This window comes from Callionymus lyra, chromosome 7 (genome assembly GCF_982586985.1).
Source record: "Callionymus lyra chromosome 7, fCalLyr1.hap1.1, whole genome shotgun sequence".
Lineage (NCBI taxonomy): Eukaryota > Metazoa > Chordata > Actinopteri > Syngnathiformes > Callionymidae > Callionymus > Callionymus lyra.
The window spans coordinates 16,365,633-16,385,482 of NC_141824.1; the positions used below are offsets into that span (position 1 = coordinate 16,365,633).

Genomic DNA, 19,850 nt, shown 5'->3' on the forward strand with positions numbered 1-19,850 from the left:
CATTCTGGCTACATCTTTATGCTTCTACAATGGTCCCTTGTTTATTGCGGTTATTAAGTTTAAATTAACAACATTTATTTGCAAATCAACATTTCATATGAGGGGTCATCCTGGACAAACCAATCACAGCTGTCGATGGCTTTTTACATAAGCCACCTAGACGTAGAATTTAAATACAGTATTGTAGCGACCAATGAGCCGCACCTAATGGTTTGTGGAAAGGCATGGTGGGAGTTAAGAAGTTTTTTTTGGCACTATGAGTAGGGTAGGTAATTAGTGCCTCCCACCAAGTTATGTGGTTGCGTCTAGTTTTAACTGCTGTTGAAAAAAAGCTAAAAAGTAAGTTGCGACATATGGTGAGGGACGACTAATGGTCACATGAAGTTGATACTTCGACTTGTGCTTTATTTATGAAAGATGGTTGATGATTTTGTGGCTTGAAAGTATAGTGTCAAACCACAACATCCTGGTGAAGGAGGAGTTAAAAAAATGAAAATCCAACGTTGTGTGCTGGATTAAGAGCGTACCTTCTTCTCTATGGACGACAGCAGGTCTTTGAGAATGGCCAGTTTGGTGACAAGATTCTCCAACTCTTGGTCTCCACCCTGGTTCACCGACTGATGGGAGAAAAACACATCAGAACCAGAGCTTGACTGGGTTGAAACTACATCCGTATTATTGAGATAATAGTGGTTAAGCAACATCACACTGAAAGTATTTCTGAACTTTATGAGAATGCAGGAAATGGTTGATTTTCTGCCCCAAACACTGTTGATCAAAAGCCTTTGAAAGAACACATAAATTCATGATCCTTATGTTTTATTATCATGGAAATATAATATAATTATTACAAATCGTGCTAAATAAATTATTTTCAAATCAATTTTTTTTAAAGACCGTTTTAGTCTCACCTAAAAATAGCTGAAAAAGTTTCATTATTTTGTTTGAAGATTGTGTCATAAGACAAGATATTTATATTTATTACATTATATAATTTAAAAAAAGTGTTCATAAAAGCATTCATTGTTGTGAACAGATTTGATCAGATGCAGTTCTTGTCGTTGACATTCTGAGTAAGTAACGTTTCACCGGCAGGGCTAATATTGTTGTGTTCTTTTGTCTTTATCAATAGAAAATAAACGTAAATCCTCAATTGATTATAAAGGGCTCAACACAAAAAAAAATTGGTCTCCGACATAAGAAGACCAACGCAAAAAAAAAAGATTCTACAAAAGGTCCTCATGTAAACAGAAACAGTAAAGATGGAGATTAAAAATAAGATTGTGATAAAATAACACTAATCCTGAATGTACTTTATTATCGTTTAATTTAACATAAATCATTGCCGACACTTCACTTTATTAAAGACATACCTGTTGGATCATCTTCGAGACCATAAAAGCACTTTGCTGATCAAAGACCTTCGACAAGATCTCCAGGCCAGAGAGAACCTTGTCCACCTCCCTGAGACAGAAAGAGTTTATTGACTATTGGACTCATTCTGCTTGTTAAACGGTTATTATTGAGGGTAACTTGTGTCAAACGAGAGATTTTGTACAGATTTCTGAAGTTAAACACGACACATAAATGAGGCGTTGATAAAAAAAAAGGTGGTGTTCTCACCCATTGAGGCGTTTACATGAAGACACAAGTGTTTTGTTGAGGTGAGGGAGCGAGGTGGCGCCCTGCTTCACCGCCTCCAGGTCCAGAGCGTAGCTGCCCTTTAGATACTCGTGAGAGATGGTGCTGAGGCCGTTCGCTGCCGGACAGCTAAAGTACAGAGTTCAGAGTCAAACACAGAAAACACTTCAATCATGAGGACGAGGCATGGAGGAAAATACTAATACACTTAAATATCACAATGTTATTTCCTTTGATAACAAGTCAATTATTAAACAGTACTTTATCGTTATTTAATTTTTATTATATTATTATTTTATTTTATTGGCTTTTTAATTGTATTTTATTTTCTAAATGGTTATTTAATGGTTTGTCTTGTGTGTATAAAGTGTGTATAAAATAAAAAATATTTTTATTCACAGTTAACATGTGAAGCATGAAAATTATCTGCTTGAGAAAATGTTATAACAGTAAATTGTGTATAAGATAAAATAATTAGGTTTTCAAATTAATATATTCACACCGTTTGTTAATTTTTGGGTTGCAGTTAAGCTTCTGACCGCTAGGTGGCAGCAGTCAGTACACCATCCACAGCTTAAGGAATAATAGAATCCTGATAGATACCGGCGAATACTGAGGACCAGAGGATACAGTCAACTCCAGCACCAGCAGCTTTTAAAGTTGATGTTTGGACATATTTTGGTTGCAGTTACGACTTTGTCAAGAGTCTCGTGGTCTCTAAATTCTGCAACATCGGAGTCAAGTACTCGGACAATACTACAAATATATCCTTGTTACTACTGTATCACAATATATCGTATCTATGCCCCTGTAACTTTAAACATATGGTCCCAGATTCTTGCCAATACACACCCCTAATGACAACCTACATTTGAATAAACTTTTGTATGCATGATGACACACTTTATTTTAAGTCTTTGGTTACCAGGTAAGTGTGTAAGAAAACACAGAATCTACGATATTTCAGACACACTTCGTCTCCACCGTAGAGCTGACTAAGGTCTGTCACCCTCAGGCTCTTTCAACTGTTCTTCTAAGATCCTGCCCTACACCACTTTGTGGTTCACAGGCTCTACTTCAACTGCTTTTAACACTTTTATAGTTAAAGAGTCACAAGTACGTGTAAATCAACAGTGAAATTAGACAGCAAAGGAGTTTCTAACGTGATTTTAATGCACTTATAAATGCTGCATTTAAGATTTTGCTGGATAAGTAAATCAACATTTTCAAAAATAGAAAACCACAGTTTTCCTCCATTAAGGTTTGTTTGATGTTCCTTGGTGGTTAAACCCAGATGTGGCACTAGGAACAGAAGTGGGTGTTAGTTGTGAAGCGTGTGCATCAGTGTTTCCTGCAGCGTTATCAACGAAGATATTTCTAATGACATATACCGAGAGAGGATGAAGCAACTTCCTTCAAGAGGGTGTCACGCTTGCATATGAATATTATCCGTTTCTTAGGAAGTGCGTGTTATTTCCAAGCAATGATTCTGACTGAGATGCCTTCAGACTCATGCCTCCTCTATTCGACCACAGTACTAAAAAAAAAAGCTGAAGTTGCACCATTTCCCATTTTGATTCACAGAGGATAAATTTAGCATCTCTCGAACCTTGTTTAGAGTGAAAATACAAAGCTCTCCTTCTTTCCAGAACTACTTGAGACTGCACAAAAGACTTGGACTCCATGAGAAAATCATACATCGTCTTCCCCTTCGTTCCGGTTTGTGGAAGTGTCTTAATTTATGGTTCAACGTTATAATCTAGAAAACATCGTCTAGGTTCGACTTTTAAATGTAGTATTAAAAAATCCAATTTAAACTTATTTTAATGACAATACAAGTTTAATCCATGTGCAGTATGTTTATTCACAGGCCTGCCACATATATACATTAATGTTCACAGGGACTTTTGATTTGATGAGGGATTTTGATGATATTGATTCTAAATTGAACCTCTAAGAATGAAAAGACAATGTAACAATAAGACTCACGCTTCCACATACTTGACACACATTTTGTTTGGACCACAACTTTGACTGCGAAAAGTTTTTGGCCCCATTGTGTGATTAAGTTTGACACCCCCGACTGTCTGTTATCTAAATAACTCTTTTCAGGAAATAAATAATCCGAAAAAGAACACACAAATACATTTAAACTTGTACATTAAAAATGTGTCACTCTCTGTGGTGCACAACAACCTTGGAGTCACCTGCTGTCCCATAAAGCGTATTAAACTCAGGGATGTTCCAAATGCTTAAAAAGGTACAGAATTACAATGGTCACAAGCGACTCGACCTCTGCCGTCTCACAGAATTTATTTGTGCATACGGTCATGCATTATTGAACATATAAATAACAATTACTTACTTACTTACTACATATTTTGGCATTCCTCACTGACAACGCAATTCAATGATGCACTGGCTGCTGTAGAAGACGGAAAACCCCAAAAAACAGAAGCACTGTTTTTGTCCCGAGTTATTAAACATCAACAACTCTTTCAAATCCCTCTTTACCCCGCAAAAAAGGCCCACTTCCTCAAACTCGGCCAACCAGAGTGAGTCCCATGACACCTTCACTAGCCTACGTTTAACCCTGAACTTAACCTGAACTTAAAGAAATAAATGAATTTTTGGTTCAGTATATAATAATTAAATAGGGGGGATGTAATGTTGTGAAAAGTGATGTAGTTTTTAAAGTGTTTAAATTGTGTTAATGTGGGAAAATACAAGGTTGCGAAATGTTTATGAAGAGTGTGAGGAGGGATTACAAGGTCTCAACATGTACTTCAAGTGTGTCTTAAATAGATGTAAAACTCTATTGTGCTCATTACTATGTGTCGGTTTGTACAAAACTCTCTTTTCATTGAAATATTTACATTAGAAAATGTGCTTAAGCTCCACCCACCGAAAAAACATGGTTTCTCTGGAGATGAAATCTAGTTTACCATAACCACACCCACTCTGATGTGATTGGTCAAACATCAAGGTTTGTCACCGAGCGTCATCAACCCCAGAAGACTCCACCTCTAAGGAACTCGTTGTATAAACGAAGCGGGACGTGATTACAGCCTGGCTGGAGGAGGAGCGAAGCCATTATTACGTCATAATGGACTTCGCTCTTGTAACCTTCAGACCACGGAAAGTGTAGTCGATGTTTTCGTCGGCGTACCTTTCAGTAGGAGTCTCGGGTCCTGGGGGGGTGGAGGTAGAGGCGGAGCGAGGCGGGAGAGGGGGCTTCTCATCCTCTCCATCTATCCATCACAGAGAGAGGGGAAAAAAAGGTTCGCTATAAATCTCAATTTAATAAATTATACTTGTTTTAAAAGCGGTTAAAAAATACCAGAATAATCGCGGTCATCGCTGACAGCAGTTTCCTCGCGGTCCACAGTGTAAAGCAGAGTTGTTACCAAACCCTGACTGGGCTGCAGATATAATGACACCAGCTCTGGAAGTGTTTTAAAGCGCTTGGGCTGCACGCCTTGAGAGGTCTATGCGAGGTAAGAAAGAAGATCTACATGAATTCAACAGTGACAAAGCAACATATATAATTCAAAGAAAAACATGGGAAAGAAAAACATTTGTCAGGAAAACGTAAAAAGTAAAGTCATCCAACAGTCTATAGTTTGCTGTGATGTGGCTGCACATGCTGGCGTGTGTGTGCACGTGATTGTGAGGTGTGTGTTGCTTGTGTAGCAAGTGGTCGCGGCGGTGGGGATTCCACAGCTGTTGGACACAAAGAGACTGCTGTTGGCATTTGTGTCTGCATGTGTGTGTCGGTGAAAAGGTCTGGAGCCAACAAAAGCATCCCTGGCAGACACAAGTAGAGCTGCCACAAAACACCTCAGCAACTTTTGCTGTACCTGCACGGCCAGAAAACCTTCTTCATCCGGGAGAATTCTGTAGGTGTGGACGTGCTTCTGGAATCTGAGGAAAGAAACACAATAAAAAAAAAGGGTTAAAAGCGCCGTGTGTGGGGGTTTTGTGCGGAAACATTTTTTCAGGCCTTGTTCTATTTTTGTTCCAATATGTGCGCATACACACATGTTCCTGACCTCTATTGATGTCTGTCTGTGTGTTGATGTCTGAGCATGAGGGGGTTTCGAGAGGTTGTAGGGATTCAACCTGTTGCTGTCCGTCACAGGAGCGAGGCTTTAGTCTTACAGTAGCCCGATACAGTAGAACTCTCTCTAACGGAGAACGTCAACACTTACTGACACAAAAATGCCCCCAAAAAAATACATTTTACTATTTATACGAGTCTGTTTTGCATGGTTTATAGGAAAAAATATAAAGGTCAGGCTGCTTTGTACGATAGAATGGATACAAACGTGGCAAAGAAAGAGTTAAACACAGCAGCTTGTTAACCGACTGGTACCATCATATCTGCCGTACAATGCCTGTCTTTGGCAGTGGGTGTTCACTACATGGAGTCGTTGAATGATGAATAAGTCACACATCTAAATGGATGTTATAGCTTCTACAGAGATGTAGGATAGAATAATAAGTATACATTCCTCCCAATTTTTTCCCAAGATTTGATTGATTTTTGCTACTTTCCTTTTTTATTTGAGTCCATTATTCAAATGACTTTCCTGACTTTTGTCTGGACTTGTTCATTTCCCCGTCTCTCATCTCCTTTTTCCCCCTCTTTCTCCCTCCCAGCTAGTCACAACAAAAGACAGCCGACACCGAGTCTGGTTCTGCTCGAAGTTTCTGCCCATGAAAAAATGTTTTTCTGTGCCACTGTTGCTCAATCAGTTTTTTTCTTTTCTCCTATAAAGCGTTGTTTGGATCGTAAACTGTGTTGATTTGAAACTTTAAATAGCATTACATTGAATTGAGGGAGACAGTAAGATGTAACTTTTGATAGAAAACCTTTTATCACATCCTTGTAACATATTTATTAAGAGTGCATGTTTAAGTTCATATTGCTGCATAAAGATGAGGCAAATACGACTTAAAGGGCAACTAATGTGTAGGTTTAAGTGTGTCTTAAATAGATCTTGGACCTCTATTGTACTCATCAGTATTTGTCCGTTTGTACAAAACTCTCTTTTCACTGAAATATTTACATTAGAGTATTTGCTTAAGCCCCGCCCACTGAAAACAAAAAAAAATTCTGCAGATAAAATCTTATTTGCTCTAACCAAACCCACTCTATTGTCATTGGTCACACATCAAGGTTTGTCACCACGCGTCATCGATCCACAAAGTCTCCACCTCCAAGGGACTCGTTGTATAAACAAAGCGGGCGTGATTACAACTGGCCGGGGGAGGAGTGAAGCCATTATTGCATCATAATGGAGTCAGCTCTACTAACCTCTTGTTTTCCAAGATTTCAGACCGTTTTAAACTGTTGCATTGCATTATGGAACTTGTGTAGTATGAATTAAGTGGACATGTATTTTGTGAGAACTAAGAACAGAGTAACAGTTACACTGTTCAAAATACTGAAAGAAGGTACACGTTTTTTTTATAAATCAACAATATTTCTTTTAGTAACTAAGGTGACTTAATTCTTTATTTAACTGCGATTGTAATATAAACAAAACACTAATCCATATTCAATCACTTGCAATGAAAGTTTAAGCGAGGTATCAGATGACATCACTGCTGATGATGATATAACAACTCACCCAAGTTAACCTTCTGTTATGGAGATAATATGGTGTAAACAAGCGGTTTCTTTGATCATTCAACACAAAACAAATAATCGTTTGTTCAGCTCCTAAAACCAGTCTCGTCTGTTTAAAAATACATCAACTTCATTTTCTCTATTTTTTGATACGTTTAGTGCAACTAAATACAACAATGAACTATTTTTAGATTCTGCTAAACATTCTTCCAACCTTGAACTTAAACATTGAAATAACTTAAACTCATCTTCCACTCTGTGTCAGTCTTCGAATTTGCATTTTTATTTTTTGCATCAATGACCACGAGGCCATGCCCGGAGTCACAATCTGGAGCTCAACGATTTTCATGTCTGCTCAGTGGCCTGGACGTGTAATGCTTAATTTGACAAGCAAACACTGTGGCAGGAGGCCATTGGTGTGCGGCCGAAATGTGTGTCGCTGTCATTAACAAGTATTGGGTTGACCAAAGGTTGAAGCTCTCACTAGACTTTAACACAAACAAAGATAATGGAAATATAAAATAGATCAATGACTAACTTACATCTTCGTTTTAATGTTTTCTATCAAACAGAACGATATAAACAAATGATGCAAAGTAATGCAAACTAACTAGACCTCAAACATACAAGGATCATGTTACATGGATGAACTTAATTACTTGTATCCTTTGATTCTCCTTCAACAACAAATACACATAAAGTACATGCTACATAATAATCCTCAAAGCTGTATGTAATATTCATAATAACAATCGATCTGAATACTCAGGTGCAAATGCTCCTTTATTACGTTGTATATATTTGATACAAAACGTACTTTAAATGCACCAAAACAAAATTATTAATTATTATTAAATCACATCTTTTAAATCTCAGAATTTAGATTGATATGGTTTGCTGCTTGAAAACAAAAAAAAACTTCCTGAAATTGCTTCCTCTTAAGTATTACAAGTTATTACAATTGACTTTCAAGTTAAAAACACCACAACAGGAACAATATTATTCCTATTGAACACAGGAAGCCTAAATTATAAAAGGTCATACATCTCAAATGGTTTTGGACACAACAAACGGATTAAGAAAATAAACTTCTTTAGGGAAGGTTTGCGATGGCAGATGAAAAATTAAACACGAAGGACACCGGAGCGTGTTTTTAATCTCATTTTTTTTAACCACAACTAAATCTAGATTAAGTGCTAGTCAAACTACACACGAAGAAAGAGCACAACCGACTGAGAATAAGTGTATCATAAATCATTTTTTAACAAGTATAAACTGCACTAACAGAGAGTACCAAACAGGAGGAACAAAAGTGGCACAAAATATCCTCTTATTGTAATTCAACTGAGCCAACCGCTCGACCAACACCAGAAAAACTTCCTGAATAATCCTCAAGAAATTAAATGTTCACAATTTCTTCACATCCTGTATTGATAAAGGGTACAATAAATCCTCCGGAGGACCAACTATCTCAGCACAAACTCGGTGTCATTCTTATACAGCAGTTCCTAAAAACGTTCAGCAAGGGGAACAAACGTCTTTTGTAACTGTGACACAAAGATCCTCGTCTTATTTTAGACAAAAGGAGAGTGGAAACGCTTCCTAAACAAGCTGCTGCTGCATCAGACGACCGGCAGAAAAGGAAGTGTGCGTCTGTGTAAATCACAGGTCAGCTCGGCAGAAAACAATGACATGGCCCTTCACTCCAAATACACAAAAAAAACATCTTCTGCCGCTTCGCACACATACGGAAAGTTTTAGTTTAGGTTTCATTGTAAAACAACTTGACGGTTTTCTGGACCGTTTCGTCACCGATCAAGGGTTTTAAAACAACAAAAAATTGGTTAAATTGACCAGAAAATTTAAATTTTCACAGTCAATACTATATATACATTTAGACATTTGTAGTAGAAAATGTCTGATTGTTGCACATGTTTTTAAAAGGAAAGGAATTTGATGAAAGCTAAAAAAAAATAATAACTATGATAGATTGAGGATATGGGAAACAAACTCATACATCCTGACACAGACAATTTGGCAACTTGTTTATTTTTGCGCAGCGACTGATCGTGAATTTTGGCTTCAAAGGTAAAACAGTAAATATTTGCTTGTAGATTGATTGTTGCATCCGCAATAAAGGTAAAAAACATTGAATATAATTTGTTTAAACGTTTTTCTTCCCCACTAAAGTAAGTTGTGATTTAGTTTCAAGCCCTACGATGACACCACTATTGTAGAGATTTCCACACAACGCAGAAAAGTGAATGTAGAGAAGATTGTGAAGACTCGTTTAGTTTGAATAAAATATAATAATATACCCATTTAAAGCAAACGTAGCAAAAAAACTGGATCTCTTGTTTTCAGTACATGAGAAAGAAACGTTAGTTTCATATCAGATTCTCAGTTTCTACTTCTGCAACCTTTGATTGTTGGGATTCAGATGTAATTACACGTTTTAACATCTATCTATTTTTGAAGTAAAAGTGAGATAAACACCTAAAAAAAACCAACTAAAACTTGTATGTTCTCGCCTTCTTTTTGACAGTCTAGCATGTGCTTCTCCACACGTACCCACATGTGATCATGTCTGGATGTGGTGGTTCCACGCCATCAGCTGGGTCATGTGATGCAGGAACATAAAGAGTATACAAGTGTCTATTTTAAGATACATATTACACTCAGTCCAAAATGATTATCTACAAAATGATTACAGTGAGAAATGGAATGATGATCTTACATCATCCATAAAAGTGCAAAAACCATTGAATTATGAATCAACTCCACTTTAATAACATGAAAGCAAATGTATATATTCCTTAAATTAGGAGTATCTCAGTTGACCCAAAATTCAATATACAGTCATTTTCATGGGAGTATTTTCAGAGTAATCTGTTCCTTTGTATAGTTATAGACAAAAATGTATGTTCATTTTAATGTAGAGAACCAGAGCTCATTTGTTTCCATCTTTTTCTTCGTATAAAAATACACAATTAAAACATCCAAATATCTCCATACTGCTCGTCTGTAACGTCCATCTTATATTGAAGCCTCGACATTAGAAAATGTTCCGAAAAATCGCAGTCAATATATTTTAAGATGGTTTGAAGTGGAAGTTATCAGTCTCTCAGCTCCACCTCCTAGTCTGTTTGCATGCGCAAGATTTACGCTTATAAATCAGGGATCTTCTGTTGAAAATTAGCTTAAAATATATACTTATTTAAAAAATATTCCGGAACAACAGATCATTTAGAACAAAGAAGTGGAGGAAAAGGAAGTGAGCGGTATTGTTCAGGTGATGTGTTCTTTCCAGTGTTTGTTGTCACATGTAGAAAATGCTATTGTGACATGTGATCTATAAAAATCTGACATAAATAAGGATGGATTTAGGAATATTAGGAAGTGGATTAAAGAGGAGAGGAAGGAAAAATTGACCTACTGACATTAGAGACTAGTCATTAAATGGTGATTAGTTCTTCATAAATTAGATTCAATTAATTTTAACAAATGATGCTAATAATGCTAATACAGTTTAAATTACTGTAAGTTAATCAAGATCAGAAGAGCTTTACTTCATGTTTCTATAGAGAAAAAATAAAGTCTAAATAATCCATATCCATGTTTTTCTTGCTATCAAAGAAGCTGTTTAACTAGAGCACGGCCATCTTGGAAAAATGATTAAAAAATAAATAATTTACACAAAGGAGAATAAAATGTTCTTGATCTTAATACGCACAACAGGAAGATTGAGAGGATGAAGGATAAGTTACACTCACATCTCCACCGAATGTTTACACACAGCACAATCAGAGACACATTGACAACAAGGTCTGTGTTGGCTAAACCATCTGATGGGGGATGTAGGTCAAGTCAATATCAGAGTCGCATGGTACTTCTCACTTCCTGTCGAGCAATCGCTGCATCGGTGATGAGGCCGAGGGCGGCGGGTGAGTAACTTGGAACATATTGCAGTCGTTCTCTTCGCCTCAGTCGACTTGTATGAGTCAGAGGTCAAGTTCACAATGAACTGGTTGACTAGTGAATACAAGCCATGTTTTAAACTACAATCAAGTCAGGTTTTTATAGGAAAAAAAAAATAGATATTAGAAAAAAAAACTTGAGACTATTTAAATCAAGCATCTTTTTACTAGGTGTGAAAAAATATAGATATAACGATACATTGCACCACTTTTGACGATACCGTTTCGATAACCAACAGTTTTCAATTAGGACTTTGCTTCGGTACCATTCTGCAATATTAAACTTGAAAAAAAAAAACGATTTACATTCAAATATTAACACTTTTTGTCAATTCTTGTTTAGGAATTAAACTTTCAGCCGCTAGACGGCAGCAGTCAATAATTCCTCCACAGCTGAAGGAACAATAATATCCTGCGAGATGCCGGAGATTGCTTAGGGCGAGAGGATACAGTCGAGTCCAGCATGCGTCTGTATTGCAATACGTATCGTATAACCGCCTCTGTATCGTGATGTACGTATTGTATAGCCACCTCTGTATTGTGATGTGCATCGTATAACCACCACTGTATCCTGATGTGTATCGTATAGCCACATCTGTATTTTGATGTGTATCGGATAGCCAACTCTTTATCACAATATGTATCGTATAGCCAGCTCTGTATTGTGATGTGTATTGTATAGCCACCTCTGTATCGCAATACGTACTGTATAGCCACATCTGTATCGCAATACGTATTGTATAGCCACCTCTTTATTGCGATGTGTATCGTCTCGCGACCTTTGTATCGTGATGTCTATTGTATAGTCACCTCTGTATCATGATGTGTATCGTATAGTCACCTCTGTATCCTGATGTGTATTGTATAGTCACCTCTGTATCCTGATGTGTATCGTATAGTCACTTCTGTATCATGATGTGTATTGTATAGCCACCTCTGTATCCTGATGTGTATCGTATAGCCACCTCTGTATCATGATGTGTATCGTATAGTCACCTCTGTATCATGATGTGTATCGAATAACCACATCTGTATGCGATATGTATCGTATAGCCACCTTTGTATCGTGATAAATATTGTATAGCCACCTCTGAATCGTGATATGCATCATATAGTCACCTCTGAATTGTGATATGTATCGTATAGCCACCTTCATATCCTGATGTGTATCGTATAGCCACCTCTGTATCGCGATAAATATTGTATAGCCACCTTTGTATCCTGATGTGTATCGTATAGCCACCTCTGTATCGCGATAAATATTGTATAGCCACCTTTGTATCCTGATGTGTATCGTATAGCCACCTCTGTATCGCGATAAATATTGTATAGCCACCTTTGTATCCTGATGTGTATCATACAGTCACCTCTGAATCGTGATATGTATCGTATAACTACCTCTTTATCGCGATAAGTATCGTATATACACAGTACTCTTTCTGATACACACCCCTAGTTTTCAGAAAGAACGATCCTATCTAAGCTGGTCTTGTATGTCCAGGATGGATGGACCGAAAGATAATGACCACTTGAGGCTCACTTAACTAAGTCTCTTAGAAGGAGCAGCAGCCTGAGCTGGGATGCTTGTATATCCTCAACACACTAGTCATTAGTTCCAGGACCACAGCTGGGTGTCCCGTCCAGAGGACCACATCACACACGTCAGAAAAAAAGGGGGGACAACCCCAAAACTCTTGTCTCTTGGCAGACAGTCTTGTCTTCCTCCCTCCCACTCACCCCATCTTCCAGGAGTCAGTCAACACAAGCATATTAAGTTTGACACGAGTGAACAACAACAACAAGTTTGGGAAGATTGAAGCATCGAAATGATGATATTTGTGTTAGAAAAGTGACTTTTTTTAATCGACTTTATACTCACAGGACACACAAAGCGTAGGCTCCGTTGACGCTCTCGCTGTCCCGCACCAGGAAGCTGCCGTCTCTCCCGGCTCGAGCGAGCAGCTCCTCGGCCGCCGCTCGACTCAGGTCCCGGTGATACCACATCGGCGGTGCGGGCCCCAGTGGAGAAACCCCTCCACCACCAGCACCACCACCACCTCCCCCGGCCATGGCCACAGCCCTTCCAACCGGCGTCAACTTCAGCTCAACTTCCCGACTCCTCCTGAAAAGTCCACCCGAGAGAAGAAGCGGATCCTCGGGGTGAAAGTAGTGGAAAGCGCGGCTGGGAAAATAAAAAGTAGATCGAGCCGCGCGTTTTTTTTGTTGTCAAAAGAGTTGAAAAGTAATGTTTCAAAAAGACTTCTTGAAAGTTGTTGAGTTTGCCCTGTGGCTGTCGTTTCCTCGGTCCCCGAAAGACGCGCCGCCCTCCTCTGTCGCTTCCCAGTCCTGCGGAAATCCGAGTCTGTAGATCCAGAGGGAGCTCGGGAGCCCGCGTCACGTTTGATGGACGAGGAGACTTTGTACTTCTGGTCTGACGTTTCAAAATAAAGTGTAAAGCGGGAAACATTAAAAATAAAATTAAAAACTCCTATTCCTGTTAAAATGGGAACTTTATTTGGCTTTCTTAACGCGTAATTACACAAAAAAACAAATGGCTTGTTGTTTAGTTCGTTCTACTATGATTACATTAAAGGATAAATCACTGTTATGCGCCAGAATATTATCAATATCCATTTTGAAAATGTCATTTAAAAAACATAATTTTGAAAACAATATTTTAGTTGGAGTAAAAACTATAAAACCAAGTAATAAAATCAAGCTAAATATGCTTAAATTGTTTTTTATTGTATTTTATATAGAAAATAATATATATAAGTAAGTAAGTAAACAAATTCAAAAGATCAACATGTGTCTCTTTTGAAGGGCCCAATAAATCCTCACAAAAATGACAAAAGTAGAGGACCAATATGATAAACCCAAAACCATATTGTATTTAGAGATTACTAATAAATAATTAAAATAAATGAAAAATAAATTGTTGGTGTATACATGATCTTGACCTCATACTGCGGTCACATAAATACTGTACAGTCAAAGGGCCAGACTTTGCCCAGAAAAGTTTTTGGCGATACAATACGTATGTATTCATTTGTAAAATGGTTTTTTTAGAGGTTAGAGAGGACCATACACAAAATGCACGAGTTTCAAAGAATAACACAGTTTACATAAATACAAAAATACAGTATATCCATCCAAAAATATTCACCGAAACATGAGGGACCGATCATTACATTCTTGTAATTCAATATATGAAGCAGTTACGTCAGACTCGAACTTTGGTCACGTGGTTTCTCAGGTCTGCCAGCTTACGAAACCAAAACAATTGAGGTAGAAATGTCATTTAGTTTTTTTATTCTTACAGTTAGATTCTCTGATTAAATTCTTAAGAAAACTAAACCAAACAAGTTCTATAAGTTAGGATCCTTTGGATATACAGTACTCTATTTTGTTATTATTGTTAACGTTAAGAAAAAAGATTAAGGTATAATTTAATACCGCGAGAAACCACAAGATGTCACTGAATCATTAGATAGCAAAACAACGTAACTCTTATTCACACAAGATTTACCAAATTATATTCTATCATATATATAATACAGGCAAAATTCAACGTAATTCAAAAGTTATTGGCGATCCATGCTATTTGGTTGACACAAGCTGATACCTGATATGATTCAAAGATAAAAAATAAAAAAACAATTAAGGCGACGATCATCAACCTAAGATTCAGTTACCAGCGATCGAATAAATTAATCATCAAGTGTTTTGCGAGTTAAACGGATATACATTAAAATATATTCACTGTTAACATATTTCTATAAACATGTGCATATATATGTAAACATATTTCTCTACTATGCTTGTGATGAACCACAAAATACACAAATAATACACAAATACAGACAAATAATTCACTGATAAAATACACAGATAAATACAAATAATACACTATTAAAATATACAAATAAATATGAATAATACACAAATAAAATACATGAATAAATTAAAAATGATACGCTAATAAAATGTACGAATAAATACAAAATATATAAATGGAATTGTTGGTTTATACATAATCTTGACACATAAATACAGTCAAAGGGCAGGACTTCTTCCTAGAACTATTTTTGGTGATACTATATATATTAGAGCTTAGAGAATTAATCATCTTCTTAAATTTGACTGAAACGTATTCTTTTAAAGAAGGCCATGCTGCATTTCTTAACTCATCTTGTTTATGTGTAGATAAAGTGGCCCATGACTGGAGGTAACTAGCAATTACAGTTTTTATTACATGCTATAAAGATATATTAAAACCCTGGATGTTTCCATGACTGGGTTTTCAGTTGACGTCTTTTAACCAACGCTTAAAACATACATGGTGTTCTTTCGTCTGAGACAATCTTCTCAGGGTCTTCGCTCAGATAAACACAACTGAGATGTATAGACTAAACTACTCGATCACCAAGACGTTGAAGAATTAAGAGGACCACAGGAGAATATTTTACAGGTCAGGACACTCATTTGGTGTCAAAGGTAGGATGGTCACCTTCAGTCTATCGAAAGCTCCTCTTATTAAACAAGAGAAATAAACAAGAATAAACTGATTTGTTTAGTGTTTTATTTGTGGAACGGCAAACAGGATACACAGATGAGAGCATTGTATTCAGGAGGAAACGACCATCATGTACGATGAAGTTGTCAGAAGGATCATCGTCGCCAGGCTGAAGCTCAGATGTCCCCCTCCGTTTTTTATGTAGTACTCCGCCACCTTCTTGTTGGGGTTGGATCCTTTGAACCAGAGCTGCATGCAGCGGCCTGAGGTTCTAGAGTCGTCTGTGTAGAGGTAGGAGTTGGACCAGATTTGTTCACACATGGACTTGGGTGTCGGGAAAACCTCCGTCCATTTTCTGCACGTCATGTTAAAAGGGCACTGATTGACTCCTGTGAAGAAGAAGAAGAAGAAGAAGATGAAAAGAGTGATTGAAAGATGAATCTTTGTGCCTAAAAAAGGGATTTAAGAAAGTGGAAACCTTTATGTATTCTTGATATAAATCCATTAAACAAAGCTTGATGATATTTGATTTACGATGCAACATTGCGCTTGTTAGGTTTGTATTGCTTTAGTGCTCAAATTAAATGGCAGTGCATGTGTTTTATGGCCATTAGATTTGATCTATTTGGTTTATTTGGCTTAGTTTTTTTTATTTATTCATTACGAATAAGTCATGCCGTTTGCACTGACTAAAGTATTGTTTGCTTTGATTTCTGTTCTTGTTTACTTTGTGATTTTCATCGCACAAGCCATTTAAATATTAATTTAACATGTGATTTATTGTTGTCAACTATTTGTAGAGAAATGTTGGGTTTGTTTTCTTAGAGGAAAGAAAACAAGAAACGTTCAACAATATGCACATTTCTCTTTGTGAATGACAGTGTTTTGTGATTTATTGACTTCTTCAAGAAACATCTCAAGACATTTTTATTCGTGCAGGCTTTTCCTTGATTTTATAAGACTCCTGTGTTTTTCTCTGCATTATTTTGACCTTAGTATATATTGTATTGAGTTTTGTTTTGATTGTTTAAGCGCTTTGTGACCATGGTCTGGAAAAGCACTCTACAAATATAAATGACTTACTTACATACTTATACATGGTTTTTTTTCTAAAAACTTATTAGAGATTCGTTTTATTTTTGCTAGGCAGACAGACACATGACCTCCTTGGCAGAGGTAATCACATCCAAGCGTTGTCGTACAAAACGTAATAAGCATAATAAAAAATGATTATTATTATAAAACAATAAGAATATAATTAGGTCAAATTAAATGTTACTCTTTTGTTTAGAGATAAATTGTTGCTTTAAAACAATATCTAATGTGGTTTCATCTTCTGAAGGATCAGTGTAAATGTAAAGATTAAGTGAGAATAAACAGACCTGAGCCCCAGTCCCATCCCTTATGCCAGTTAGACTTGCAGGTGGTCACATCTTTACAATCCTCCCACCATTCATGGCAGTCCTCTTTACACAGAGGCACGTCTTTGATTCGCTCCTTTCGCCAGCTCTCGTCCGCCTGCACACATCACTCATGGTTACAGTTTATTAAAAACACATTAAACTCTGAGAGGATGTGCTTCTACTTGCTTCTTCAATCCAAGGTCCCAGGTGAGGCGAGCACTCGTAAAAGCAGGTGTCCTGGATGAAGTGCTGCTTGCACTTTTGAGGCATTATTCCACAGTGATTCCAGTTGAAATTATACAAGTAGGACTGGTCGTCGTGGGCCTCGGCGCTTGTGTTTGCTGTACAACAGGCATTATCACGCCAGGGGGCGCACTTGAGACAGAGAATAAATACACATCATTTCTGTAATATATGGATATATATATACTTATTATGTGTATTATGTCAGGCATTTTACTACAGGTAGTTCTTGACTATGTTTGTGTCCTCATGATGATGTGTGTGTGTTACGGAAGTGCATAGGTTACGCACTTAAGGTACGTTTTTTACGTACGTGGTTAGTAAGGTAAGTTAAGGGCTTTATTGATCCCTCAGGAGGTCTCCTTCGGGAAATTGTTTTTTCCAATAGCCACAGAAAATACAGCAATTTTTCACAGCAATTTTACATAAAAAGAAATCAAAATAAAATAAGAACAAGAACAACAAGAAATAAAGAGTAATAAACTCCCGGAGTAACTTCAACGCAGGTGTCCCTCACTACACGAGTAAAACTAAGAACCCTAACTCTTATTTTAAATTTAATTTGTATTCTCAAGACGCTCAGTTTCCAACATCAATCTTTACTCTTAATGCTCCTTAAGATCCTTTCGGTTTTGACTTCATTATCAAATGTTGACTCGACCTTGAGATACTTCACAAGAGTTCACCAGCCTTGGACCTTTTTTGTCTTGTGACCATGGCTTATAAGTGTTCACAAGATATAATGGTTACTTACCTGGGAATACAGTTTCCCTTCAGGTCCAGGCTCCACTTTTTGGTGTTTCCCATTCATACACATGTTTAACATATCCAGAGACAGAACGCTGCTGGCGAGGGTGACCAGCATCAGTGACAGGATCCACATTGTGCTTCAGCAAAGAGAAAAAATATATATATATATATTACTTTATATCACCTCTGGGCCATGATGGCATTTAAGATCCTATAAGATGCCTATAAGATGGCATTTAAAGATTTTTTTTTGTTTTCCCGTTTTTATTTCTATTTTATTTTATTTTATTCTATTTTATTTTGTTAATAGTGTTAAATTTCTAATTTTTGTAAATAATTGTATATTCTTAAGATCGTTTTTATTTTATTTTGTATTATCTCTTTTATTATTTCTTTTTCCTTGCACTTTATTTTTTTAAACTGCGCTGTTGTGAAAGTGTGTTTCCCCTCTGGGGATGAATAAAGCTTTTCTATTCTATTCTATTCTAGAAACTGAGCCTTTAATCATTACATGGTAATTATATCAAATAACAACATAAAATGGTTATCCAGGGCTGACGATGACCTTAATATACAGAAAAAATGCAAAATAAATACGTTTTTGGAACATTTCTTTGAAAAAAAAAAACTTTTCTATATACAAGATTTAATTGAGATTAGTTTAAAAGGTTACTGAATTTAAAAACATAGATGGTTTCAATCTATGTAAAAAGATAATCGGCATAACTAGCATAAATAATAATAAATAAAAAAAACATGGTTAACACACACTTTTACTAATGTAATTTGCAAAATTAAAAACCGATTTATTGACTTACCAGAGTTGGTTTTACAGATTTTTAGCCAGATGAGGGGTAGAAAACACTGAAGAGAGCACGAGTGCAACAACTCCACAGGTGCTGACCCTGACAAAAAGGACCGTCCGATGAACCTTGTATATGTAAAGCACAATTATTATAGGTCCGAGTCCAAAGTCTCTGAAGACTGCCCACTACCCAGAGGTGGGTGTGTGCATGCATGTGTGTGTGTCTGTGCACGTGCACGTGCGTGTGTGTCTGAGAGAGAGACCTTGAGATAAGACAAGAAAAAAGACATAATAACATGCTGACACACTCACACACGTAAAAAGGGCACCGTGACCTGAAGATATGCTCACATTCTATTAACAATTAAACAATCATATATGAAAGTAAATAGCATCAGTGCCACCAGAATATTGAATTGTTGAAATATTGTTTAATATTTTCTTTATTTTATTTCAAATTAATGCATTGACATTTTTAAAGCATTTCCCTTTTTCCCCCCCAAAAAATTGAATTCAATCATTTCTATTTTAAAAGGTTGATTTTATTTTTATTGAATAATTGAATTATTTCATGTCTATACGAATATTAATTAAAAACACTACGAATAAAAAACATATTACATTTAGAAAATACATTGCTGAGTTACTGGAAAAATAATATAAAACTCAAACTCTATGTATAAATAGTCAATGCTTGAAATAATTAATATTCTGATGTTAATTACACTTTTATTTAAATTGCACATAACTCTCATGTGCTCTGGGAAAAACCAGCACATCAATATTATTTTCATTGTTGTTTAGATAAATTGTAAAATTTTCATCTTCTATATGAATAGAAGATTATAAGAAATATATATAAGAAATGTATATAAGAAAT

At 36.5% G+C, this 19,850-nt stretch overlaps 2 protein-coding genes across 2 annotated transcripts in view; both read right to left on the reverse strand.

The window, feature by feature from the left end:
• The window catches only part of inppl1a (inositol polyphosphate phosphatase-like 1a), a 27,609-nt gene extending 14,003 nt beyond the window's left edge, over positions 1-13,606 (reverse strand). The window contains exons 1-7 of the mRNA XM_087795213.1: positions 13,133-13,606; positions 5,502-5,565; positions 4,982-5,129; positions 4,811-4,892; positions 1,624-1,770; positions 1,374-1,464; positions 528-617 (exon numbers count right to left, since the gene is read on the reverse strand). Of these exons, the coding sequence (XP_087651339.1) occupies positions 528-617; positions 1,374-1,464; positions 1,624-1,770; positions 4,811-4,892; positions 4,982-5,129; positions 5,502-5,565; positions 13,133-13,323 (813 nt within the window). The 5' untranslated portion in view covers positions 13,324-13,606. The remainder of the gene's footprint in view (positions 1-527; positions 618-1,373; positions 1,465-1,623; positions 1,771-4,810; positions 4,893-4,981; positions 5,130-5,501; positions 5,566-13,132) is intronic.
• On the reverse strand, positions 13,504-19,054 carry folr (folate receptor). Its single transcript, XM_087794898.1, has 6 exons — positions 18,984-19,054; positions 18,170-18,302; positions 17,359-17,547; positions 17,152-17,287; positions 15,896-16,158; positions 13,504-13,599 (listed from the first exon to the last, which is right to left on the reverse strand). The coding sequence occupies exons 2-6, from the start codon at positions 18,296-18,298 to the stop codon at positions 13,504-13,506; spliced, it is 813 nt and encodes a 270-aa protein (XP_087651024.1). The 5' UTR covers positions 18,299-18,302; positions 18,984-19,054.
• Positions 19,055-19,850: the final 796 nt, after the last annotated feature.

Coding starts and splice junctions, on each gene's coding strand:
- folr (XM_087794898.1), bottom strand. CDS start 18,298: ATGTGGATCCTGTCACTGATGCTGGTCACCCTCGCCAGCAGCGTTCTG. Junction 17,548..18,169: donor AAGGGAAACTGTATTCCCAG/GTAAGTAACCAT, acceptor CTCTGTCTCAAG/TGCGCCCCCTGGCGTGATAA. Junction 17,288..17,358: donor TGGGACCTTGGATTGAAGAA/GCAAGTAGAAGC, acceptor TGATGTGTGCAG/GCGGACGAGAGCTGGCGAAA.